This window comes from Triticum aestivum, chromosome 4A (genome assembly GCF_018294505.1).
Source record: "Triticum aestivum cultivar Chinese Spring chromosome 4A, IWGSC CS RefSeq v2.1, whole genome shotgun sequence".
Classification (NCBI taxonomy): domain Eukaryota; kingdom Viridiplantae; phylum Streptophyta; class Magnoliopsida; order Poales; family Poaceae; genus Triticum; species Triticum aestivum.
The window spans coordinates 740,102,752-740,130,187 of record NC_057803.1 but is presented as its reverse complement, the minus strand read 5'-3'; the positions used below and the strand labels follow the sequence as shown (position 1 = coordinate 740,130,187).

General features: G+C 45.6%; 1 protein-coding gene and 1 pseudogene across 5 annotated transcripts; both read left to right on the top strand.

The window, feature by feature from the left end:
• The first annotated feature begins 6,081 nt into the window (after positions 1–6,081).
• Positions 6,082–8,968, top strand: LOC123083529 (uncharacterized). 5 transcript variants are annotated; one of them, XR_006439312.1, is made up of 5 exons: positions 6,082–6,578; positions 6,703–6,794; positions 7,409–7,513; positions 8,302–8,412; positions 8,633–8,968. XR_006439312.1 is itself a non-coding variant. In XM_044505553.1 (4 exons), the coding sequence occupies exons 1-4, from the start codon at positions 6,476–6,478 to the stop codon at positions 8,323–8,325; spliced, it is 324 nt and encodes a 107-aa protein (XP_044361488.1). In that variant the 5' UTR covers positions 6,082–6,475; the 3' UTR covers positions 8,326–8,675. The 5 variants fall into 5 exon arrangements, 3 of the variants coding, with proteins under 3 accessions (XP_044361488.1, XP_044361486.1, XP_044361487.1); XR_006439311.1 differs by having other exon boundaries at positions 6,703–6,807; XM_044505553.1 differs by having other exon boundaries at positions 8,302–8,675.
• A 4,194-nt stretch (positions 8,969–13,162) lies between these two features.
• The window catches only part of LOC123088488 (disease resistance protein RGA2-like), a 50,894-nt pseudogene continuing 36,620 nt past the window's right edge, over positions 13,163–27,436 (top strand).

Genomic DNA, 27,436 nt, shown 5'->3' with positions numbered 1-27,436 from the left:
ACGCGTTTACATTGAATGGTGGAGCTGTCAGTTGGTGCAGTTCTAAACAAAGCGTCGTGGCGGGATCTACGTGTGAAGCGGAGTACATAGCTGCTTCGGAAGCAGCAAATGAAGGAGTCTGGATGAAGGAGTTCATATCCGATCTAGCCATCTAGGTGTCATACCTAGTGCATCGAGTCCAATGAAAATCTTTTATGACAATACTGGAGCAATTGCCTTAGCGAAGGAATCCAGATTTCACAAGTGAACTAAGCACATCAAGAGACGCTTCAATTCCATCCGGGATTTAGTCGAGGTGGGAGACATAGAAATTTGCAAGATACATACGGATCTGAATGTTGCAGACCCGTTGACTAAGCCTCTTCCACGAGCAGAACATGATCAGCACCAAGGCTCCATGGGTGTTAGAATCATTACTGTGTAATCTAGATTATTGACTCTAGTGCAAGTGGGAGACTGAAGGAAATATGCCCTAGAGGCAATACTAAAGCTATTATTTATTTCCTTATATCATGATAAATGTTTATTATTCATGCTAGAATTGTATTAACCGGAAACATAATACATGTGTGAATACATAGACAAACAGAGTGTCACTAGTATGCCTCTACTTGACTAGCTCGTTAATCAAAGATGGTTATGTTTCCTAACTATAGACATGAATTGTCATTTGATTAATGGGATCACATCATTAGGAGAATGATGTGATTGATATGACCCATTCCGTTAGCTTAGCACACGATCGTTTAGTATGTTGCTATTGCTTTCTTCATGACTTATACATGTTCCTACTCCCTCCGTTCCGAATTAGTTGTCTTGGATTTGTCTAGATACGGATGTATCTAGACTCATTTTAGTGCTAGATACCTCCGTATCTAGACAAATCTAAGACAAGTAATTCAGAACGGAGGGAGTATAACTATGAGATTATGCAACTCCCGTTTACCGGAGGAACACTTTGTGTGCTACCAAACGTCACAACGTAACTGGGTGATTATAAAGGTGCTTTACAGGTGTCTCCGAAGGTACTTATTGGGTTGGCGTATTTCGAGATTAGGATTCGTCACTCCGATTGTCGGAGAGGTATCTCTGGGCCCTCTCGGTAATGCACATCACTTAAGCCTTGCAAGCATTGCAACTAATGAGTTAGTTGCGGGATGATGTATTACGGAACGAGTAAAGAGACTTGCCAGTAACGAGATTGAATTAGGTATTGAGATACCGACGATCAAATCTCAGGCAAGTAACATACGGATGACAAAGGGAACAACGTATGTTGTTATGCGGTCTGACCGATAAAGATCTTCGTAGAATATGTGGGAGACAATATGAGCATCCAGGTTCCGCTATTGGTTATTGACCGGAGACATGTCTCAGTCATGTCTAAATAGTTCTCGAACCCGTAGGGTCCGCACGCTTAACGTTTCGACGACAGTTATATTATGAGTTTATATGTTTTGATGTACCAAAGGTTGTTCGGAGTCCCGGATGTGATCACGGACATGACAAGGAGTCTCAAAATGGTCGAGACATGAAGATTGATATATTGGAAGCCTATGTTTGGATATCGGAAGTGTTCCGGGTAAAATCGGGATTTTTCCGGAGTACCGGGAGTTTACCGGAACCCCGTGGGAACTTAATGGGCCTTAGTGGGCCTAGGTGGAAGAGAGGAGAGGCGGCTAGGGCTGGGCCGCGCGCCCCTCCCCCCCCCCCCCCAGTCCGAATAGGACAAGGAGAGGCAGGCGGCGCCCCCCTTCCTTCTTCTCCTCCACTCTTTCCCCCTCCCAAGTCCTAATCCAACTAGGAAAGGGGGGAGTCCTACTCCCGGTGGGAGTAGGACTCCACCCGGCGCGCCCTCTCCCTTGGCCGGCCGCACCCCACCTTGCTCCTTTATATACAGGGGCAGGGGGCACCCTAGAGACACAACAATTGATCGTTTGATCTTTTAGCCGTGTGTGGTGCCCCCCTCCACCATAGTCCACCTCGATAATACTGTAGCGGTGCTTAGGCGAAGCCCTGCGTCGGTAGAACATCAACTTCATCACCACGCCGTCGTGCTGACGAAACTCTCTGTCAACACTCGGCTGGATCGGAGTTCGAGGGACGTCATCGGGTTGAACGTGTGCTGAACTCGGAGGTGCTGTACGTTCGGTACTTGATCGGTCGGACCGTGAAGACGTACGACTACATCAACCGCGTTGTGCTAACGCTTCCGCTTTCGGTCTACGAGGGTACGTGGGCGACACTCTCCCCTCTCATTGCTATGCATCACCATGATCTTGCGTGTGCGTAGGAATATTTTGAAATTACTGCGTTTCCCAACAATAGTCAGAGGAACATGTATAAGTCATGAAGAAAGCAATAGCAATAAAACTTAATAATTATTATGCTAAGCTAACGATGGGTCTTGTCCATCACATCATTCTCCTAATGATGTGATCCCGTTCATCAAATGACAACACATGTCTATGGTCAGGAAACTTAACCATCTTTGATTAATGAGCCAGTCTAGTAGAGGCATACTAGGGACACTTTGTTTTGTCTATGTATTCACACATGTATCAAGTTTCCGGTTAATACAATTCTAGCATGAATAATAGACATTTATCATGATATAAGGAAATAAATAATAACTTTATTATTGCCTCTAGGGCATATTTACTTCACGACATCCGCATGACCGCTGGCGCTACCGCTAGTATCAGGTGGATTTAGAGCCCTCCTACAAGGAGATCGACAAGGCGACGGATGAAGTTTACGGGCCCGATGACGACGTTAGGGTAAAGCTTGGCAGCTCTGTGACGGCCACGGCATGGCGCCAGGACAACAACGCCGGCACATCCACAGGCGCTGCCGGCAGTGAGGAAGAGTAGTGCATGGTAGGTCGCCGACGCTCGGATCTCAGGAAGTCCACCCCTCCCGCCCAAGCTAAGATTGGCTGACTCATCCTCGTCGGTCGATTAATTAGCCGCTTGCAGGCTGCGGAGGCGGAGTTGTAGACCGCCGAGGCGGAGCTAGAGCTTCACTTCACGGGGCGCACGGCCGGCCGTACATGGGGAACGGACGCCGGCGGTAATTTAGACTAGGTTTAGAATAGGTTTTAGTTTAAAAAATATCTAATATTTAATGAATTTCGTCTGGATTATATGAAAATCTGTCGGCTTGCAAGAATTTCATGGTTAGTTGAAATACTTTTTGAAATGTATGCAGATAGCATTGATTGGCCGGTTCCTACATTCGTGTCCACCTACTAGTCCCCGAACCACGGACGAATGCATTGTTCATTTTAAGCGTTGAACATGCTCCAATAGGACCGATATACTTTGAGATAGTTTGACCCTCCAACAAAGTTGGAAGTACACTCTTTTTTATAGACGAAGGAAGTACTATGCAATAGTGTAGAAAAGTATTTATTACTAAATGACGCAGCTTGGTCAGGTGCAGATTTCATGCTGTTTATTTTTTCCAATATCCTTTCGGGTGGGGCACGGCAAGGAGGGATACCGGGGAAAGGAGGTAAAAAGACATGACATGCAGGAAAAGAAGAGCCACAATAATTCAGTGGCAGAAAAATAAATAATAATAATGATAATTCAGTGGAAGAATTTTGGGCATAGAAGAAAAACCGTGCGTTGCCGTACAAGGACCGTTATTGCATTAACTAACTACTTTATATACTAGGACACTGATATGTGATTATTACAAGACTCATTCATTAGCGTAGTGTCTTTTTTTTGTGAGAAATTAGCGTAGTGTTATGGTAAAGACGATTTCGTTAGTTAACAGCCCATATCTTGGTCGATCAGATAATCAATATACTGAAAAACTTATGGATAGTTGTATGAGCTGAAAATCAATACTCGTTCCAACCTGTGTGAGCTGTAAATCAATAATCGTTCCAACTACTTGAGCAAGATGGTTCTCGGCCTCTCTAATGAATTGGTGCACTAGACTGAAAGCGATACCTCATGAGATGTGTGGCCTCACTTCTTTTAAGAAATTGTGGATTTGGAGTTGTCCAGCCATAGTGGAATTCCCGCATGGTCTGCTGGAGCGGTTGCCAGCCCTTGACATCTTAAGAGCAATTCCAGTGTGCCCACCTAAACGGACGCGTGTTTTGTTTGCTTTTTGTCTGTTTAGGTCAGCTCATCCACCCCCTTGTCTGTTTGGGTCGGCCGTGCACCCAACGCACGGATGCATTTTCTTCCTCGCGGCCGGCTTGCCTCCATGCTTGAGCTCATTTTGCAACATATGAAACAAACTCCAAACAAAATCTAAATAAATATGGCATAGCTTGACAACCAAATAAATATCTCATAGTTTACAAGCAAATAAAAATCAAATTGTCTCAAATACATTTAAAAAGATAGCCGATACATCTATTGGTTGCCAACTTGAGCCCTTATATACTCAACCAAACCATCTTGCAGTTGAATGTGCGTTTCCCAATCACGCATTTGATGATGAAATGCAGTGAGTTGTGCAAACGTTGTCGCTCCTCCATGCTCAGGCACAACATCGTCACCCTGAAATTGAGAGCCCTGGTAGCAGATATCATCCGGATGCTCATCCTCTGTGATCATATTGTTCATGATCACCCAAGTAGTTATCATCTCCCACAAGTTCTTGTTGCTCCAAGTTCTAACAGTATAGTGAACGATGCCCCCATTGAGATTGAAGAACAGCAAAGGCACGCTCCACATCCTTTCTAGCACTCTCTTGCTCTTGGGAAAATCTCTTCCTCTTCTCTCCTACAGGGCTGGGGATTGTCTTCACAAGAGTAGTCCACTAAGGATAGGTACCATCGGCTAGGTAGTATCCTTTGTTGTAGTGGTGGCCATTGATCTCAATATTGACCTCCGGGCAGTTGCTTTCTGCAAGCCTAGCAAACACCAGAGAGCGCTGAAGCACGTTGATATCGTTGTGAGATCCGGCCATGCCGAAGAAAGAGTGCCAAATCCAGATATCTTGTGAAGCCACGACCTCGACTATGATAGTGCTAGCTTTGACATGACCCCCATACCACCCCTGCCCCTCTTGACTATTGCAGGCAGGGGCGGGGCCGATAAGTGGTGGCGTCGACAGCGGGGGGCTGTTGAGACGGCAAAAAATAGTATATCAAATGCCGGAGTGTGGCCGTTGGGAGGTGGAGTGCTGCGGTGGGAGGTATGTGGGTGTGGACGGCTGGCCTGGACACCGGAATTGGGCGGCGGTGGGTGGGGTGGCCGGGTATGCAAGCTATCGATGGGAGGAAGAGGGAATGGCCAATGCGCCACCGACTGGATGGCCAAGGGGAGGACAAGGGCTGGCATCGCGTGCCCGTTTCTTGTCTGCGCCGACGCAAACACGGCCTTAATTTGAGTCTGAAATGGATCGCGCACGGACAAAAAACGGACCCTTGTCCGTTTGGGTCGTTGTGTTGGCCGATTTTTTCTGTCAGTTTCGATCCAAACAGACACGCGCGACAGTTTGGGTCGGCGTGTTGAAGTTGTTCTAAGGATAAGTGGTTGCCCGGAGTTGGTAAGACATGCAAAGAAGGTGGGGGAGTATTTCCACTTGCTCTCGTCTATCCCACGTAGATATGGTGAACTTGATTTTTTATGATGGCGTCATGGAGTATAAATCAGTATACACATGACATGGTTGCCCCGGTGAATAATGAATCTCCCTTTTGTCGAAATAAATGTTTTTCACATCAAATTCGGTAATAACATGCGATGGATCGATGTACCTGCAGGCTGCAGCTACAACGGCAGTGCTGTACTGATGATGAGATTGTACCAATTCCTACAATGCTCATCTCTACTATTAAAGGGGGATATGCAGTCGTCGTCGTGATGGTTCGACCGCAGCCCCACCCTCGATCGCATCCCGTTGCTACGAGCATCCTCTCTACCTCGTGCGATCCCCGCGAAAATAATGCCATACCGCGCATGCAGTTGAGCGGAACACGGACGAGAGAAAAGGAAAATCGTAAAACAAGCCCACTTACGCATGCACGACTCGGTCGAAGGGCAACTGCCGATCTGCCGTGATCCACTCACCCACGCATAGACGCCCCTCTCGCCATCTCCTCCCAATTCTCGCTCCGGATCCTGTCTCTCTGACGAGAAAGTCGCCGCCGCATCCACCGCAACCTCCCCTTGTCTCTTTGCACGATGCCGCCGCCACCCACGCCCTAGCCTGACCCATCTTCCTCCACCACGGCGCCACCTCGCACCTATACTCCTCCACCACGGCGCCACCTCGCACTTATAGTCCTATACCCGCCCCCAGGGGCTGCGCTCAGATGCCCAGATGGCGACCGCGACGACGGCCTACGCCCTCGCAAGATGAACCCCGACGCGCCTCTTCTCCTCCAACTCCGTCACACCTTCGTCCATCTCCTCCGCCATGACGTCTCAGGGATGGCAACCCCGTGGCCAGTTCCCCTCGCCGACTACCACATCGCCCCCTTTCACCCGTGGCAGAGACAATGACGCCGATGTCAGGATCAGCATCTATGCTTGCGACCGCGTCCGTCATGACCCGCAATGCTCACCTGGGACACTTGAGCCGGCGGTCGCAAGGAAAAAAAGGTGAACTCCGTTCTGGCCCAGACGTCGAGTTCAATGACGATCAGCCCCTAATCTCTTCTCCCCAGCAAATTAATATCCACGAGGTTTTGTACCCTTTTCGAATTGTTCTCTGAGTGGTCAGGAGCATCGGCGCCCTTGTCTGCCCCAGGTGCGAGCTTGTTCGTCGCCATGAGCAGCTGCGAGTCTGCGACCTCGTCGGCTACCGCCAGCACCCAGGTCATTGTGATTTGTGAGTGTTGTCTCAATAAAATTAGTATTTTTGTTAAGGACTGAACTTCGTATTTTCTGCAATTCCACCAATTGATCAGGTATAGTTAAATAGTATGGCTTGAACTGATTTAGAGTCATGTTAACTTCCACATCTTCAGGTTTCATTTAGTTTTCCACCTTTTGCTGATGCCTTGAATTTAGTTTGAGATTTCACTGTTCATATGCCAAAAACAAATATGTTATAGTGTAATTCTCTTGAATTTGGGTTGTTCTCTATGAGTGTGTTAGCTATTTGTGTATCGGCAGTACATACACTGCTACGTCTTTACTGTTTAGTGTCAGTCTTGAGTATTTCATAGCCATTTTACTGAATTAGAATTAGAAGCATTCGCCATTTTCAGGAAGGGGAATCCCTAAAAAATTCACCATATCAATCAATTTCCCGGTCAAATGTAAGATGTTCCTTTTTCTTCGAGAGGATGTGTTTTTGAATGATCATGCTATTTCAGCCATAAACTTTTATCATGGTGTAGTGAGGCAAGTCATAAGACATAAGGCTTGATGTTCATCTTGGAATGGTTGATCTGTAGCTAATTGTTTATATGTTGGATTATGCGCAGGACAAGGAGCAGACAGATTTTTCTTTACAACCTGCCTTCTTCTGCATGGAATTTGTGTTCACTTTATGGCTGGTCGTTGGGGTGCTGGATGATGCGCAGGCGCAGGTGAACGATGCCTTCTATGATCCAACAATATATCAAAGATTTTTGCAAGATAGTTAGTGAAGATCCTTTTCTGAATCACTTATACATGAGCAGCCTACATATCCAATATTATGCAGTTTTGATTTTTGTGTGCTAACAAATTAGAATGAAAACTCCTCCATTGCAAGCGTACATTGGTCAAATCAGACCAATTTTTCTTTACAACCTGGCTTCTTCTGCAAGGAATTTGTGTTCAATTTATCGCTGGTCGTTGGGGTGCTGGATGATGCGCAGGCGCAGATGAACGATGCCTTCTATGATCCAACAATATATTGAAGAATTTGCAAGATAGTTAGTGGAGATCCTTTTCTGAATCAGTTATACATGAGCAGCCTACATATCCAATATTGTGCAGTTTTGATTTTTGTGTGCTAACAAATTAGAATGAAAATTTCTACATTGCAAGCGTACATTGGTCGAATATTAATTTCAACCAATAATTTGTAGCATATATTATTGAAAATACAACGCCAAACATATTATGAAGGTTACGCGTGGTTTGGTGACGCATGTATCATTAGTACTGAATTGTCAATGAGAGCTACCTCTGTACTGTAGTATTTTTAACCAAGATATCTTTTTTGTTCCATTACCAACTAAACATGGGTTCGTATGTTACTAGGAAACAAAGATGCAGCTGAAAAAAAACAGGAAACAAATATGGGCTGATGAGATATCGTGACACATATATTGCTTCTGTATTATCTCCAAATAGTTTTATGATTTTAATGTATGGCTATTTCTACCAGTGCCCTTCGAAGTTCTATCCATAGCTGAATCTAAAGGATACATGAAATGAGAGTGCTGGTTCCTGGTAACTAACAGTGATGCATGAAGTTACTTGATAAAACCGTAAATAGGTATGTAATCCTTCCCTGTATCCCTGCATGTCCATGCTGAAACCAGCTTCGAACGGGTACATTAAAATTCACAGTATCCATGCATGTCTCTGCTGAATCCAGTGTCATTAATTGGTTTGGACTTGGCCATATAATGGGATGTCAGGAAATATCCTTCCCATCGATTGGAATACTTATTGTCGACATGACTGTTAATATTACCGGTTTCTATTGTTTCTAGGAGCTGCAAGGCGGCGGTCATTCTGAAATGTCTAGGTTGTGCATTGTACTCTTTGTAAAGAGGCAATACCTGACAGTGTTCCGATAATTCATTTCGGCCTGACCATGTATCCTGCTACTTGTTTTCTGCATGTAAGACAATAATCTGAAGATGCGTTCTCGCTTTTTGCCTAGGTCAGGCTTACGTTTTTGTCCCTATGACTCAAGATTGTTGTAGTAGCTATCTGTAGATAAGAATGTAAAATGAATGTGCTGTACATGAAGGCGAAGCTAATGTTTGCTTGCTACTTCAACAATGTGTTATGTAGCATTCTATTTATTTTGTATTCATTGGAAAATTTTGATGGCACAATATTTGTATTTGTGATCCTTATCCTACTGGACCAAATTATCTCGTCACTACTGACTGCTCCACAATTCAGAACTTGTGATATGACATCAAATTGGACAATGCTCACCAAATTTATGATCTCTTTTTCCTTCTCTTGATTGGCAACAAAACATTTTCTTATTGGTATATTATGCTTGCGATACTAAGCATAGGTTCATCCTTCCAGTTTAAGCAAAAAAAGGTTCCTCTTTAGATGTAGAATTCTATTCGATGAACAAAATGTGTGATGGCGGGGGTAGTGGAGCACAATTGTAAGATTTAAATGCTGCCTGCGGGTGTGGTGTTGCCACTCATTGTTGTAAAATGTCATAGTGTAAATCTTGTTATCATATAATGCTCACCTCATCGAATTGTATTTGTTTTCATTATATTGACGCATCAGGGCGTTGCTAATTGCTGCCAAGTGACATCTATGGTGCCAAAAGGCACTTGAAGTTTGAGAAATGAAGCAAATAAAGTTGGACGAAGAAGAGACACGCCAGAGATATATAGGACATGCACAACGGGATGGGGATATATAGGATGCAAGAAAAAAAATGTTACATGCACAGCGGGCTGAAGATATATAGGATGTGATGAATAATTGCTTGCTATAGCGGAGAGACGTGGAGTGGAGCGGAGCCAAGTGATGAGCTGAGATAAGATGTGGAAGAAAGATGAAGATTTGCAACCGAAAATAACATGGCATGCATGATTTGAACTGCACGTGCATGCACTGCAAAATGTAAACAACAAACTGATTATTGCACTGCAAAATGTAAACAACGAACTGATTATATATTTTATTGTCCGTGGCAACGCACGGGCATTCGACTAGTAGCAATTAATGTCAGGAATAGTCTGAGCTCGTGTCTGCTCCTTCCTTGAGTTGGAGCCTTTGGGAGCCTGACATGAAGCATCCTGATATTACTACTACAGAGTATCAGACTATAGCAGATTTATTCATCTGTTGTCCACAACTAATCATCACCAAATTCACTATTACTCCCTCTGTCCTGATATAAGAGTGTTTTTTACACCACACTCTGGTGTAAAAAACGCTCTTCGGTGTAAAAAACGCGAGGGGGTAGATGGAATCAATGATAGTGTCAGTAATGTCTGCCTGCCTGCCTGATTGGAAGTGTTCACTGGAATGCACACACACTGATTACGTCCTGGATCATCAGAGCGTGGCTACGTATGCGTACTGGATTATCATCAGACGTGGGAATGTATGCGTCGGCGAGCATCTTGCCGAGCCGGACATGGGCCTGGGTGGTGAGGTGCGTGAAGTTTTTGGCAATGGGGAGTCCCATGGCGTCCTTGTTCAAATATGGTTGAACTAAATTTATGTTCCGTCTCAGGGATTCCACAACTGTTCTGCCTTGCTAGGACCTGCTGATAATATCTCTCAAGTAAATATTCTTGTAAGCGCTTAGTGTTAAGCTTTTGACTGCGCATGTGTGAGGAGAGTTCTGAACATTTGCGACTAACTGAGACAGCGCAACACGCATGTATGCCTGAATTCTGATGCCACCGTCTGATACTGCAGATCCATCGAGACCATGAATGACTCGGTGTTTCAGGTAAAAAATTCTGACGACAACCTTGTACTTTCCTCTTGCATAGCATAACCCACCGTCATAGTTGATGGAAGCAAATCAACTGAGCACGGTTCCTGCATAAATAAATAAATACTGAAATCGCTTAAATGACACTGCTACTGAATCTGAAGCCACAAAATAAATATGTCCGGCAAACACATTCCGCGGATGATAAGTTGATAACATGGATCAGGTCAGCATAACTCTGGCTGACCTGCGGGCCCCAACTTCCTTATCTTTATCTTCTGATGATTGCTTCTCCGAAGCTGGCACTGCGCTGGTTGACGGAGCTTCAGTTTCTTCAGTTCCAACCACCTGTGTTGCCGTTCAGCTTCAGCATGATTGGCCAGCGCATGCGCACGTGGCTTCTCCCATTTCGGCTGCATCTTGGTAGTTTCATATACCAAGAAATATAATGTTGGTGAATCTAATCCAGTTCAGATTGTGCATGATACCTTAAACGCAGCGAGCCAGTACTGCATCGCATCAGTTGTACCAGACTAATGAGACTTGCCCTGCAGCCCCCCCAACATAAATAAAGCAAAAAATCTCTGATTAGATATGAGTGTGGTTTTGTGTAGCTGGAGCTACACGGTACCCCTTATCTTAGCCATCCATTTTGGCATCAAGATCCGTGCAGGCACATTTGTCATTTTTGTTTCTCTCAAACGAAAAAACGTATAAACTTCACACTTTGCAGGACAACAAAACATTCTAATTACTACCTGGGAAAAAACTTTCAGATTTTTTCATGCATTTAAAATGCTAAAATTTATTTTTTTAATCAAAAAAATTCACATTTTGTATATTTATGTTGGTCCAAAAAATCTGAAAGTTTTTTCACATATTGAAGTTGTAAAGTTTGTTTGATCTGGAAAGTTTGAAGTCCATATGCTCTTTCATTTGAGAGAAACAAAAAAGAGAAATCTACTTGTTGCAAGTTAGTTGAAGAGTACGGATCTCAAAGCAATGTTGAAGGGCTGAAGATAAGAGGTTCCATGTAGGACGAGCTACAAAGGAACTTTGTGATTAGATATGTATTGGCAACATGATTTTGTTGTGTGTCGAGTATTGATCTGCGCCTCAGCAAGAACAATAGATTTTGTTGCGTGTACCTTTTATTAGTTCAGAAACTTTTTTTCCAAAATAGTTCAGACTTCAGACCATTGTTTCACTAAAAAAAATGATGTGTTAAAACCGTTCTCATCCATATGTTTGCAACCTATGCGATTATGATGGTTGTGTCATCTGTTTTTCCTCATGGAGGTATGTCCAGCTTCTCGATTATTTATTATTCAATGATCATAACAGCAGAAATTAATCCTGTTGGTATGAAGAAAGCTGGTGCAAAAATCCTTTCCATGCATCGTGTATAATCTAACTTTTCTCAAATTCAAAAATCTGTTTATCTCATAACTCTGGGTTCACTGAACTAATTTACCATAGTATGATTTTTTGTTGTATAATCTACAGTTGTATTGATGTATAGCCAAAAAAAAAGGGATTACCAAGTCCGTGTGCCGCATCTCCCGTCTAGTACACCATAGAACAAGTGACAGATCGAAAACAATTTCTTGCATATTCCTGCTGAACCGTTAGTGACACAAGTGAGAAAAGTCTTCACAGCAACTATGGCTTATTGTGCTATCTAGAAGTTGGAAAATGACCCATTCTACCCAGGGGTTCAACATTATTTGGTTGACATTTGTGAGGATGGTACAGACAACTTTTTCTATGTGCAAGTTGCAGGAAAAACACGGAGCTTAGCTTGACTATCGACATCTGAATATTTATTGAGTGAAAAGGAAGTGTTGTCGGCTTATACAATATTTGCACACGAATATACCAAACCTCACACGCTTTCCATCTTTTTTTCCTTCCACTGCCCTTTTCTATACAGCTGTTGAATTCCATGATCTTATCTCCAGCAACCTCACAATCTCATAGCATACGAGACCAACACAGAGGCGGTGAAGCAACGAGCATTAGTACTGTTGCTCTTTCACCTATTTGCACAAGATCAAATTTGAGCGTTGTTGAGGTGAATTCTCTGCTCAATCCTTGATTTTGTTTTGCTCCTCTTCGGTTGTTCTGTTTTTTTAGTTGTCTAGTAGGGCAAAGGCCCACTCGAATTTTTATCTATATGTATCAAAAAGTATGTATAAGAGGGCTGAAAAAGAGCTATACAGGCTAAGCTAGTGTGGAACTAAGAAATAAAGGACAGACCTAGTGCATAGAAGCTCCCACACAAGGTGGGGTCTGGGAAGGGATTATAGGAACCTAGTCTTACCCCTGCAAAGTGCAATGCAGAGAGGCTGGTTCGAACCCAGGACCTCTTGGCACAAGTGGGGAGGACTTCACTACTGCGATAAAATAAAAGGAGGATTATATGGTTGTCCGTCTTCTGTCAGTGCTTAACCTCTTTTTTTCTCTTTCATATATGCAGCAGTTTCTTGTTCCTCCGGCCTGCAAGAACATGGCAGAATCGCTGCTTCTCCCTCTAGTGCGTCGCGTGGCCGGCAAGGCTGCAGACGCACTCATCGAGACAGTGACCCGTATGTGTGGTCTCGACGAAGACCGCCGAACGTTGGAGCGCCAGCTGCTAGCCATCGAATGCAAGCTGGCCGACGGCGAGGAGAGGAGCATGACAAATGGCTATGTCAAGAGCTGGATGAAGGAGCTCAAATCCATCGCCTACAAGGCCGATGACGTGCTCGACAACTTCCAGTACGAGGCGCTGCGCCGCCATTCTAAGAACGGCAGGTCCACTTCCCGCAAGGTACATGGCTATATCACGCGCCGCAGCCCGCTGCTCTTCCGTTTTGAAATGAGCAGGAAACTCAAGACCATCCTCGAGAAGACTAATAAGTTGCTTGAGGAGATGAACAAGTTTGGTCTGGAGAATTCTGTCCATCGGGAGGAGTGACAACATCCTTGGCGGCAGACACACTCAAAACTGGACGACTCTACCAAAATCTTTGGAAGAGAATATGATAAGGAGGTGGTGGTGAAATTGTTGTTGGACAAGCAAGATCAGCATAAGGTGCAGGTGTTGCCCATCATTGGGATGGGAGGTCTTGGCAAGACGACTCTTACTAAGATGGTGTATAATGACCAAGAGGTTCAACAACATTTCCAGTTGAAGATGTGGCATTGTGTGTCAGACAACTTTGATCCAATTGCTCTTTCGAAATCCATCACTCAGTTGGCTGAAAATAAAAGATCTGACATGCCTGACACCATTGAGATGTTGTGAAAGAAACTTGAGGGAGTCATTGGCCAAAAAAGGTTTATGCTATTTCTTGATGATGTGTGGAATGAGAACAAAAGGATATGGGAGGATGAACTGAAGCCTCTTTTGTGTTCTGTTGGTGGACTAGGAAGCATAATAGTCGTCACAACTCGAAGCCAGAAAGTGGCCTCTATAATGCAGACCCTTCGACCCCATCAGCTAGCATGTCCAAATGAGCAAGATTCATGGGAATTGTTTACACATAAAGCATTTAGCAATGATGTAGAGGAGCAAGTAGAGTTGGCCAGCATCGGAAGGCGCATTGTCAATAAATGCGGGGGGTTGCCTCTTGCTCTCAAGACAATGGGTGGATTGCTGTGTTCAAACCAACAAGTACAAGAATGGAAGGCCATCGAAGAAAGTAACATTGGGGATAGTGATGGAGGCAAATACGAGATCATGCCCATACTAAAGTTAAGCTACAAATACCTATCATCTGAAATGAAGCAATGTTTTGCATTCTGTGCAGTTTTTCCCAAGCATTATGAGATGGAAAAGGATAGGTTGAGCCAACTATGGATGGCAAATGGCTTTATTCAAGAAGAGGGAGCAATGGATTTAATACAGAAAGGAGAATTCATTTTTGATGAGCTGGTTCGGAGGTCCTTCCTCCAAGATAAGAAAGTGGTAGTTAAATATGCTGTCTATGATGGTAACACACCATATAAGACAATAGTATGTAAAATGCATGACTTAATGCATGATCTTGCAAAAGACGTCACAGATGAATGTGCAAGTATAGGAGAACTGACTCGGCAGAAAGCATTGTTAAAAGATGTTTGTCACATGCAAATGTCAAAGGCCGAACTGAAACAAATCAGTGGGTTATGCAAACACAAAAAGTACCTCCGCACTTTGTTATCTCCTTCAGAATTACACAGGCATTATTATTTTTTAAATAGGTCACATAAGGATTTTAAAGAGTTTCTACAGATATCAGCATCACTAAGAGCATTGCATTGCCCCCCTTCTTCAATTGACATTTGCACAGCCATAAATGCGAAACATTTATGATATCTTGACCTCTCTCAGTCTAACATCGTTAGGTTGCCAGATTCAATATGCATGTTGTATAACTTGCAAACACTGATTCTCAATGGTTGCGAGGAGTTGCAACAGTTATCAAAAGACATGGAAAGACTGAGAAAGCTCATCCATCTTAATCTTTTTGGTTGTTTGAGTCTCAAAAGTTTGTCTCCAAACTTTGGTCTACTGAACAACCTTCACATATTAACAAAATTTGTTGTGGATACTGGAGATGGACTTCGAATAGAGCAGCTCAAAGACTTGCAACACCTTAGAAATAGGTTGGAACTGTTGAATTTGAACAAGATAAAGAGTGGGGAAAATGCAAAAGAAGCCAATCTCAATCAGAAGCAAAATCTAAGTGAGTTGTTGTTATGTTGGGACCAAGGAATAGATCATGATAAGCCTAAAAATATGGACTGCAATGCAGAAGAAGTGCTTGAGGGTTTAGAACCTCATAGTAATATCCAAAATTGGGAGATACGTGGGTATGGTGGCCTAGAAATATCACAATGGATGAGAAAACCTCAAATGTTTAACTGCTTGAGAGTACTTGAAATGTCTGACTGCCCAAGATGCAAGAGTATACCTGTAGTATGGTTCTCGGTCTCTCTAGAAATTTTGTCCTTGGAGAAGATGGATAACACGACCACATTATGTAATAACCTTGATGTGGAAGGTGGATGCATTACCCCTCTGCAAATTTTCCCTGGCTTGAAGAGAATGGAGTTGATTAAGTTACCAAGCCTGCAGATATGTGTGGAAAATATTGTGGGAGAGCCTTGTGATAGCTTTGTAAAGTTCCCGATGCTTGAAGTGCTAAGGATCGAAAATTGCCCCAAGCTTGCAAGTATTCCATTGATCCCCATTGTCAGCAAGTTGAAAATAGTTGGAGTTCACAGTACTACAGTTCGGTTTCATTTTTATGAGCATCCGGTTGGGCTCTTAGCATTCGGTGTGAGTTTCTGCAGTGGCCTGAAAGCGCTGCTTGATGGGATGTGTGGCCTCACGTCTCTTACGGAATTGAGGATTTGTGACTGTCCAGATATGGAGGAATTCCCGCATGGTCTCCTGGAGCGATTGCCAGCCATCGAGCACTTAGGCATAGTTGGCTGCCCAGAGTTGGTAAGAAGATGCAGAGAAGGTGGGAGTATTTCCACTTGGTCTCCTCTCTCCCGCATAAGAGGATTGGTTTTTGATGAGGCGTCATCAAAATCCAAGCTGCGAAATAAAGTGGTAAAGAAAAATCAATCTCCCTTGTGTCAAAATAAATTCTGTGACACCATGCAATGCTAACACGATGAATCAATGTACCTGCAGGTCGGGATCTCTGAAAGCCTCCACAGCAAGAAATCAATGGTTGAACTGTAAGAGGAAGGAAGCCTTGCCTCGCCTCTCTCGTCCACTCCCATCTTGCCGCAGGGCGCGGGGGGAAGCAAGCAATGATCGAACTGCAAGAGAGGCCTCTGTGCGCAGCAGTGGCCGAATGGACCAACCAGCAGAGGGTGGGTTCGAAGTCCTCTGGGATTACCAGACTGGGTCATTTATTTGCTGCGTTCGTTGCTTTAATCTGCTCTACAGCATAAGCATGTATTACTCTAGTAGATTTCTCATGTAAGTTTGTTATGCGGCTTAGCTTGATAGCTATTCCTGAAAAATAAAAGGAAACAGTGTGCCAGTTATTCCATGGGATTGTTTGAACTGTAAAAGAATCGTTCCATCAGCAATGATCAAAGAGCAGATAGTTGGGAGTTCTAGCTTCTGATTTAGTGGCAGTTCAGACGACCTGCACTTCATTTATTATGGTATATAGTAGCTAGCAGCACCACTTGTAAATTGTGATTCTTCGAAGAAGAGAATCACTGTGGAAAAAGAGTTTATGTTCAGTCTTTTTGACCAAGCAGCATATAATTCGTCAGTAAATTGCCCATGAGAAGAATTGACGCCGGAGCGCCTCTTCAGAACTTTCTTGGCATAACATAGTTAATGCATTCCACACAGAAATTTCTTCCTGCTTATGAGATTTTGGCTGTTCGCTTTGGAGCAGTATCTAACAGAACGCCCCCCCAAAAAAAATTTGTTTGGAAAGGCAATTGTTCAAGCCTTCTTTGTGGACTGGTTACTTTGTGAGAATTTGGTTGTTCACTTTTTCTCTTGCATAGCATAAACCACCACCCTCATAATCAACTTGATTACTTATCTGGCAACCTGCTTGCTTACACAGCACAACCGTTCACAAGTCCCCAATTCTACTTCAACCAAAAATTTGGAAGGTACAAATGGACTGAGCACACAGTGCGCTCTGTTCTCCATCTGGAAGCCATGTTTTCGGCGTACCTGCAGGTGGCAATGTCTGAAATCCTCCACATCATGAAGGAAGCAGTGTTCGAACTGTAAGAGGAAGCTCCGGCTCGCTCATCCGCTCCCGTCTTGCCGCGGTGCGCGCCGCGACCTGGAGGGTGCAACCGCTATCGTCCTCGCCAGAGCGCACGCCGGGAGGGTGGGGTGGGGTGGGCGGCGGCGGTTCCACGGTGGACCTCGAAGTGGGGCGTGGAGGAGAGGATCGAGATGCGGCGTCAGTCCAGAGGCGAGCAAGGACGAAAGTGGTGGGCTCGAAGCCCAGCCCGTTAGACCCACAGGGCTTCCAACCCACCACTGCCATTATGTTTTCCCATTCCAGAAAAAAAGCTGTATTATTATCCACTCCTGATTCCAACTAACTCTCACTCTGGGAAAATAGTTTCTTATGAACCTCTCCTGATTCCAATCTATGTGTACAACAATGGTCTTACAAGGCTACACTTTTCGTACGACCCATGACACATGCTCAAATTGGTTTTGCGACTAAAAACACAACATTTTCTTTGACTTATAAACTTCATGCGCAAGATTTCTTGCCTACAACGTGGGCTGCATCCAAACGATCATTCACTGTAAAATCAGAATGTTGTGACTATATTTGATTGCTATGTTATTTTCAAAAACAATTGGGATATAAATATGATGCCATCAATCTATGTAACGTGAAATCAATTACCAAAATGTATAATGCACTCTCCGTGAGCAATGTATTTGCATGACAAAAGAGCTTATATTGACATGGCTTGAGAAGTGAACATATATGGAAGTTTCATATGTTCAATCCTTTTTTCATCCCTAGGTTCTGAATTCACAGTATAGGAATATTTTTTTTATCACGTCGATGTTTTCGTTACTAAAACTTAGAAATAGAATTGATTGACGTGTTTTTCCTAGATAAGTAAATAGTCCAGCATTACCTTTCTAGGGAAACTTTAGTACTTGGCATATCTATACCTTTCTAATTCATGCATCATTAATCATTTTATATGTTTTATAAATGATAAAAAAATTCTGGAGTGCGCCCTTGTATGCCATTTGCACCTTGTGGGGCTCCTACAAGGACATGGGTTGTTGCAAGGCTGGATTCCATGGCCTTTATATAAGAAAATTGTGTGTGTGTGTGTGTGTGTGTGGGCGCGCGCGCTCGTGTGTGCGCGGATAATTAGAGTGGTGTTCAATAAAATTTTCTTTTTCTCGAATATGCATGAGTGTGCATATCATATATTGATAGAAGAAAGGCGAAGAACGCCTTCACCAGTTATTTACAACACATTGTGTTACACCTCACGAAAACACATACAACTTGTTAGACTGTATTTACATGTGTATATTGTAACGTTATATACCACCTCATTATATATATATATGTGATAGGCCACCCCTAGAGGATTGTGCCGGGTTCCCCCCAAAGCCTATTGTCTTACATGGTATCACGCTAGGTTACGTCCGCTTCCGCCTAAAAACCCTAAACCGCCGCCGCCGCCGCCGCCGCCGCCACCGCCGCCGCCGCCGCGCCCGCCGTCGCCGTTGCCCGACTGCTATGACGTCCGCCGCTGCGTCCGGCTCCACCGCCACCGGTTTTCTGCCGGCCTCCCTCGCGGCACTTCTCTCGAGGCCGCTGGATGCCGCCTCCCTTCAGGCGCCGATTGGGACACGGAGCGTCGGCTCCCTCTTCGCGCTCCCGCCGGCTGCTACTTCGCCCGGGCAGGCGCTTGTGGCCCACACCGCCGCCGCCCCGTCAACCGCGGCTGTCGCGCCCTCGGCCACTGCGCCGCTGGTGGTGGAGGACGTCGCGCTGGCAGGCTTCGCGGCGTCAACCGCGGCCATCGCGCCCTCTGTCACCGCGCCGGCTGCCCCTCTGACTGTCTCCACGGTGGTCTCACCTCAGCCAGTCTCCTCGATGGGATCGCAGCCGCCGCCGCCGTTTCACTTCGGCCATCTCATCACCATCAAGTTGTCGTCGGACAATTACATCTTCTGGCGCGCGCAGGTTCTTCCGCTTCTTGGGAGTCACTATCTGCTTGGCTATGTCGACGGCTCTCTCCCTTGCCCTCCTGCGCTGGTTGACAGCGTGCACGGTCCGGTCTATAATCCGGCTCACCGTGTCTGGACAGGGCAGGATCAGGCGAACCTCTCCTCCATCTAGGGGTCGCTCTCTCCGGCCGTTGCTGGGCTTGTTGTCTTCGCCAAGACGTCCCACGAGGCATGGACTATTCTTGAGCGCTCGTTTGCGGCACAGTCGCAGGCTCGTGTATCTGGGCTCCGTTGCCAACTTGGGGAGTGTCAGAAGCTTGACTCCACCGCCACTGAGTTCTACAACAAAGTCAAGAGTCTCGCCGACACGCTGGCCTCCATTGGACAGCCCCTCACCGACTCGGAGTTCAACTCATTTATTGTCAATGGTCTTGATGAGGAGTATGACGCCCTAGTCGAGATCATCAATGAAAGGGGCAACTCCACGCCCATGCCAGCACACGAGGTCTTTTCACGCCTCCTGCTTACTGAGCAACGAGTCGAGACGCGCCGATCCAGGGGCAACGGCGCCCTCTCGGCAAACGCCGCCACTAAGGGTGGTCGCTCCTCTGCTTCATCCAGGGCTCCTTCGGGGCAGTCACCACCACCCGCCTCGGCCCCTCCTCCTACTGCGACGCTACCAGGGGCTGGCGGTCCACGTGTGTGCCAGCTTTGTGGTCGCGATGGGCACTGGGCCTCGAAGTGTCACAAGCGCTTCCAGCGGGGTTTTCTTGGTCTCGGCAATGACGGGAAGGATACACGCAACTTTGCTCGTCAGGTCGCCATGGCTGATCGTCCGCCGCCGCAGAAGCCACAGGGACACACTCAGTCCTACTCCATTGATCCCCACTGGTACATGGACTCTGGGGCGACAGAGCACCTGACCAGTGAGATGGGGAAGCTTCACACTCGTGAACCCTACCATGGCTCCGACAAGATCCACACCGCCAATGGAGCAGGTATGCACATCTCTCATATTGGTCAAGCATCACTTCTCACTAGACATGCCAATAGGAGTCTTCAACTTCGCAATGTTCTTCGAGTTCCATCTGTGACACGTAATCTTCTTTCAGTTCCTAAACTCACTCGTGATAATAATGTGCTTTGTGAATTTCATCCTTTTGATCTTTTTATTAATGATCGGGGCACGAGGGACATTCTTCTTAGTGGGCGGCTCTGCCAAGGTCTCTATCGTCTGGAGCATCCTGACGTCGCTCGCGTCTTCAGTGGAGTTCGGGTATCTCTGTCACAGTGGCATGCTCGTCTTGGTCACCCGGCCACACCTATTGTCCGGCATGTTTTGCGTCGTCATGAGCTTCCTAGTGTGTCTAGTAATAAAGATGTAGCAGTGTGTGATGCTTGTCAGCAGGGGAAGAGTCATCAACTTCCTTTTTCGGAGTCCAGTCGTGAGGTGAAACATCCTTTAGAACTTGTGTTTTCAGATGTATGGGGTCCTGCTCAGACTTCTGTTAGTGATCATAATTACTATATCAGTTTTGTTGATGCTTACAGCCGCTTTACCTGGCTTTATCTTATCAAACGTAAATCTGATGTGTTTGACATTTTTGTTCAGTTCCAAAAACATGTTGAACGCCTTCTCAAGCACAAAATTGTTCATGTTCAGTCGGACTGGGGTGGCGAGTATCGCAACCTCAACTCCTTCTTTCAGTCGCTTGGGATCACTCACCGTTTAGCATGTCCACATACACATCAGCAGAATGGTTCAGTAGAACGTAAGCATCGTCACATTGTTGAAGCTGGTCTGACTCTTTTGGCCCATGCATCTGTTCCGTTTCGTTTTTGGAGTGATGCTTTCACCACTGCATGTTTTCTCATCAATCGTACTCCCACTCGTGTTTTGAATATGAAGACTCCCATTGAAGTTCTCCTTAATGAACAACCGGACTACACCTTTCTCAAGGTGTTTGGGTGTGCTTGCTGGCCCCATCTCCGTCCATATAACAAGCGTAAGCTCGAGTTTCGTTCCAAGAAGTGTGTTTTTCTTGGTTATAGCTCTCTTCATAAAGGATACAAATGTCTTCATGTGCCCACTAATCGTGTCTACATCTCTCGGGATGTTGTGTTTGATGAGCATGTTTTTCCCTTTGCCAAACTCCCTGTGTCCACTACCGAGCCACCTGTCATGCATTCATCCTCTGTTGCTTCTGACCAATTTGATGATGTTGCATATTCTCCTCTATTGTTGCCTAACCATGGTGCAGGCACTGGTCGTGGGGCTCGTTTGGAGATTCTGGAAGTGCCATCTTCCTCTTCGTCGCCATCGCCTTCATCCTCGGCACCTTCTGTTGTGCATGAGGAGCACATGGCGCCCCTGCATGGCCTCGGTTTCCGTGCTCATGCACGGCCGATCGACGTCCTGGCCCGGTCGCCTCTGGCTTCTGGGCTGCCTTCGCCATCGTCGCGCCCTGCAACCCCGCCGACTGGGCCGGCCTCCTCGGTCCCCGTCTCGCCCAGGGCGTCGGGGCAGTCATCACCAGGCCTGGCCTCGCCCGCCCCTGCCTCGCCCAGGGTGTCTGGGCCCTTCTCACCAGGGCCGGCCTCGCCTGCTCTCGCCTCGCCAAGGCCGTCTGGGCCGGTGTCACCGGAGCTGGCCTCGCCCACTCTCGGTTCGCCCATGGCCTCTGAGCCCCTATCGTCGGGCCAGTCTTCGTCATGCAGCCCGGAGTCGTCTGTCCCGAGCTCGCCTGAGGTGATTCCTGCATCTCCGGCGACCGTCATGTCTCCGTCACCTTCGCCTCCGCCGGCTCCTGCTGCTGCTCTACGTCCACATACGCGCAGTCGGAGTGGCATTTTTCAGCCTAAGCAACGTCACGATGGCACAGTTGCTTGGTTAGCGGCGTGCATGTCTGCTGCTCTCGCAGATCCATCCTCTGAGCCACGCACGTATCAAGCTGCTATGCGCATTCCTCATTGGAGAGAGGCCATGGAGCAGGAGTATCAAGCGCTTCTTCGCAATCAGACATGGACTCTTGTTCCTCCACAATCACGGGTAAATGTCATTGATTCCAAATGGGTTTTCAAAGTGAAGAGGCATTCTGATGGGTCCATTGAGCGCTATAAGGCTCGTCTGGTTGCTCGTGGTTTTCGACAGCGTTTTGGACTTGACTATGAAGACACCTTCAGTCCAGTGGTCAAGCCTACTACCATCAGACTTCTTCTCTCTCTGGCTGTTACTCGAGGTTGGTTTCTTCGTCAGCTTGATGTTCAAAATGCTTTTCTTCATGGTGTCTTGGCGGAGGAGGTTTACATGCGCCAGCCTCCGGGTTTCTCTGATCCGGATCGCCCTAATCATCTCTGTCGTCTGTCCAAGGCAATTTATGGTCTGAAGCAGGCTCCTCGTGCTTGGCATGCTCGTCTTGCAATCGCTCTTCGTGCTCATGGTTTTGCATCATCAACTGCTGACTCCTCATTGTTTCTTCTTCAAAGGCCTGAGGTTACTATGTACTTGTTGGTCTATGTAGATGATATCATTTTGGTCAACTCCTCTCAGTCGGCTGCTACTGCGCTTGTTCGCTCACTTGGTGCTGATTTTGCGGTCAAGGACCTTGGGAAGCTTCATTACTTTCTTGGTGTGGAGGTTACTTCTCGTGCTGCTTGCCTTGTTATGACGCAGAAGAAGTACTCTCTGGATTTGTTGCAGCGAGCTGGGATGCTTAAGTGCAAACCGACGACTACACCCATGTCTACCACTGATAAGCTCAATGCTGTTGATGGTGTGCTTCTTTCTTCTTCTGATGCGACAGAGTACAGGAGTATTGTTGGTGGGCTCCAGTACTTGACGATCACGCGACCAGACATTTCCTATGCTGTTAACCGAGTCTGCCAGTATCTGCAGTCACCCCGTGACACTCATTGGTCTGCTGTTAAGCGGATTTTGCGCTATATTCGTTTCACGGTGGCTCATGGTTTGCATATTCGGCCGTCTGACTCTGGTTGTCTTTCAGCATATTCTGATGCAGACTGGGCTGGCAATCCGGATGACAGGCGATCCACGGGGGGTTATGTTGTCTTCTTTGGCTCTAACCTGATTGCCTGGAGTGCTCGGAAACAGGCTACTGTCTCGCGTAGCAGTACTGAGGCTGAGTATAAGGCTGTGGCCAATGCCACATCAGAGATCATCTGGGTACAGTCCTTGCTTCAGGAGTTAAGTATACCCCAATCACAGCCTCCTGTTCTTTGGTGTGATAACATCGGTGCTACATACCTTTCTGCAAATCCGGTATTCCATGCCCGAACGAAACACATTGAAGTTGACTATCACTTTGTGCGTGAACGTGTCTCTCAGAAGCAACTACAGATCAAGTTTATTTCTTCCAAGGATCAACTTGCTGACATCTTCACCAAGCCATTGCCTTTGCCACAGTTTGAGACTTGCAGGCGCAATCTTACCCTTCTAGATTCATTAGAAAGTGGCTAAGATTGAGGGAGGGTGTTAGACTGTATTTACATGTGTATATTGTAACGTTGTATACCACCTCATTATATATATATGTGATAGGCCACCCCTAGAGGATTGTGCCGGTTCCCCCCAAAGCCTATTGTCTTACACAACTCCACTCCACCCTAGCATAGTCTACTCCTCCCAATGCTCCACCGTATTAGACATGCAAACACATAATCTACATTTCCTTTTGTGAGCCCAGCCAACGACCACGTTCTACCTTCTGATGAGATTTTGCGCAAAAGATCTGCAACCGATGGCACTGCCCCATCAAACACGACTATGTTCCTGTGTTTCAACATTTCCCACAACGTCGGCAACAGTATCGTGTGTAGATCTTTCTTGGAAACGGTGGAGAGTCCTTATTTGCTGCATAACCAAGTCCGGAGGCACTCATTTGAAGTGGATGTCCAATCTAGCTTCCCCAAAGCCTGGCATAGTCCCGCCCACACTGTTCTAGCGAAGGCGCATGTTAAGAGCACATGCTCTATTGTTTCTTCCTCTTGATCACAAAGTGGGCACTTGTCTTGATGAGGTAGTCCCCTCCTGGCTAGCCGATCCGATGTCCAACATCCATTGCATAGGGCTGGCCATGTAAAGAACTTGCATGTTGTCGGAGCTCTCGATTTCGAAGTGAGGTCCGCGGTGGGTATGATCTCTCTGCCCCAAAACCTAGCGGCGTATGCCGACCTTGAACTTCCCGCTCGTCTCCCACGACCAATAAACTTAGCAAAGCAAAGAATTTTTCTTCCGCACAACAGCAACATCGTACGGTGATTAGATGGCTCGAATTCGTATAATTTGCATAACAATTAGTGGCACCAACAGCCTGATCTTGTGTCTGCTCCTTCCTTGGGTTGGAATCTTTCAGAGCATGACATACTACGCCTAGTCATCACCAAACTCTTCCATGGAAGCCGGATTTGAAATTCCAAACGTACTTGTGGTCACACACACGCCACAGCTTGGATAGAGACAGATACTGTACTGGTCAGTATACGTATCCATAGGATATACGGATCGAGTTGTGCCCTGATGATAACAAGATGTGGGCCTTGACTCACGTATGGGCCATTTTGTCGGCCTGTCTATCCAGGTTACAGTAACTTCTGGCTTCTGAAGAGAGAGGGCAAGCCCACACACACATACGCCGCATGTGAACCCCACATAGAAGCAATTTTTAGGTCCACATGGCTTAGCTTAACGTAAGCACTCCAATTCATAAGCGCGCCAGGCTGTTCATGAGGCGTGCCTTAAAGAGAGCACATCCACCCCAACCTGTGCGGTCTGCACATCCAGCAACCTCAACTGGATATTGAAATTGAATTCCTGTAGCGCATATGACACGTACGCCTGGTACTTCTTTCCTTTTTTATTTTTCGTAAAATGTTACTATTTTAAAGAAGCTCAAACATTCTTTTTTGTATGGCTTACGTGTACACTTGGTAAATAACTCTTTTTATGTTAGTATATGTCTATTAAATAATTCCTTTTTATGCCGTACACCTGGTACATAATTCTTTTTCTTTCATTTCTCGTAAACTGGTACTATTTTAAATAGCCCGGTGGATCACAGCGGCCGCATCCGCCTCCTTCCCTTACACGTGTCCATCCTCATGGACAATTTTGCAACAAAATCTCTATTGCAAATTTTTTTCAACAAAAAGGCAGTTGCAAAAAGTTTCTGCAATAAGACTTGTGTTGCAGAAATAATTCCGCAACAAGATGTATATTGCGATGGTGGGGGTGGGGGGGGGGGGCGCTTGGCCGCTCGATGCGGCAGAACTGACGGCTCGCGACCTGGCTGATCTTTTTACCCAGCGGACTCGTAGCACGCCCCTTTTAAATAACCTCAAACATTTGTTTTGTATCTACTAGGTAAATGACCATGTGTTGCAACAGGTAATACATATTCTAATGGTTCAACATCAATCATGTTGAATATATGTGGTTAGGATTCTTATGTGCATCAAACAACATCGTCTGTTTTTTTACTTTTAAATCACTCTTCTTCGATCTTCTTCTTCTTCACAGTACATGCTCACGCAAACCCGACGTATGTTGCAGCCATTGCAGCGGGTACAAACAAGCACCAAACCAACTTATTCATAGTGCACTAAAATATGCATCACATTGACATTCTTGACAAATTTGACATCAGAACTAAAAATATATAGAAATTATACATATGGAGATATGTGATATGTGGTGTGCTTGCAGATACTTCTTTGATATGCCTAATTTTGCAAACATAATGTCAAATCTATTGTGCACGCATGCATATTATATAGCAGAACTAAATTTGGATGGATGGGTGAATGAATGAAAGCAATGAGGATATTCCATTTCGTAATATGTGTTTTTTTTTGAAAAGGGGGCATCCCCGGCCTCTGCATCAGAACGATGCATACGGCCAACTTTATTAGCAAACAAAAAGGTTCGACAGCAGTCTTCAAGTCTCAACAAAGTACAAAAAAGGCTCACAAAGAGCAAACGAACACAAATGAAGCCACAACCGGCTAGCAAGATAAGGATAGGAAAACTAATTGCCTATCCTATTACATGACCGCCATCCAAACCGGTTGAAAATATCCCGTGCTACCATCTCCCATCGGATAGATCCAGTAACCAAACGCTACCTGGCCTCCGTCGGAGTGAGTAGCGACCACATACGGATCAACACCGTAGCTCGGAAGATAACCTGCAAAAAATGAGTGTTTGTTGTTCTGTTAAAGACCAAATCATTTCTGCAATTCCAGATAGCCCATAGTAAAGCACATACTCCTACGCGAATGTGTCTTCCTGTTTGGAGCTCAACCCCATCAAGCCACGTCCCAAATAACGTGTTGATATTATTCGGAGGAGTAATATTAAAGGCTATGTGCACAGACTGCCAAAGAATTTTTGCCAAAGGGCAATCAAGAAAGAGGTGTTTGATGGATTCATCTTGGTCACAGAAGCTACATCTAATGGATCCAGTCCAGTTGCGTTTTATCAAGTTATTATTTGTTAAAATAACTTGTTTGTGTACAAACCACATAAACACTTTAACTCTCAAGGGGACTTTGACATGCCACACATGTTTCGACGTAGGAATAGAGCTAGAATTAATAACATCCAAATACATGGATTTAACCGTAAACTCTCCATTCCTAGTTAGCTTCCAACACAACTGATCGGGCCGTTGAGTTAGTTGAACATCCATCAATCTTCTCACAAGATGTAGCCAGGCTTCCCAACGGTTTCCGGCTAGCGCTCTCCTGAAGTGAATATTAAGGGGCGTGGACTGACATACTGTCTCAACGGTTGCATCTCTCTGTTGAACAATGCTATAGAGAGAAGGATATTGAAGCGCGAGGGGCGTATCCCCTAGCCACATATCCTCCCAAAATCTCGTAGAAGTACCGTTCCCAATAACAAACTTTGTCTGATTAAAAAAACTGATTTAACTCTCATCAGTCTTTTCCAGAAAAGGCGAACCCATCGGCCTCACTGTCACCTGGGATAAAGTTTTGGAATGAAGGTACTTATTACGCAACATCTGTGCCCAAGTAGCCCCGGTCTCACTAGATAGCTTATACAACCACTTGCTGAGAAGACATTTGTTCTTGACCTCAAGATTTTCAATACCGAGACCCCCTTGGTCCGTCGGTCGACAAATAATGTCCCACTTAGAG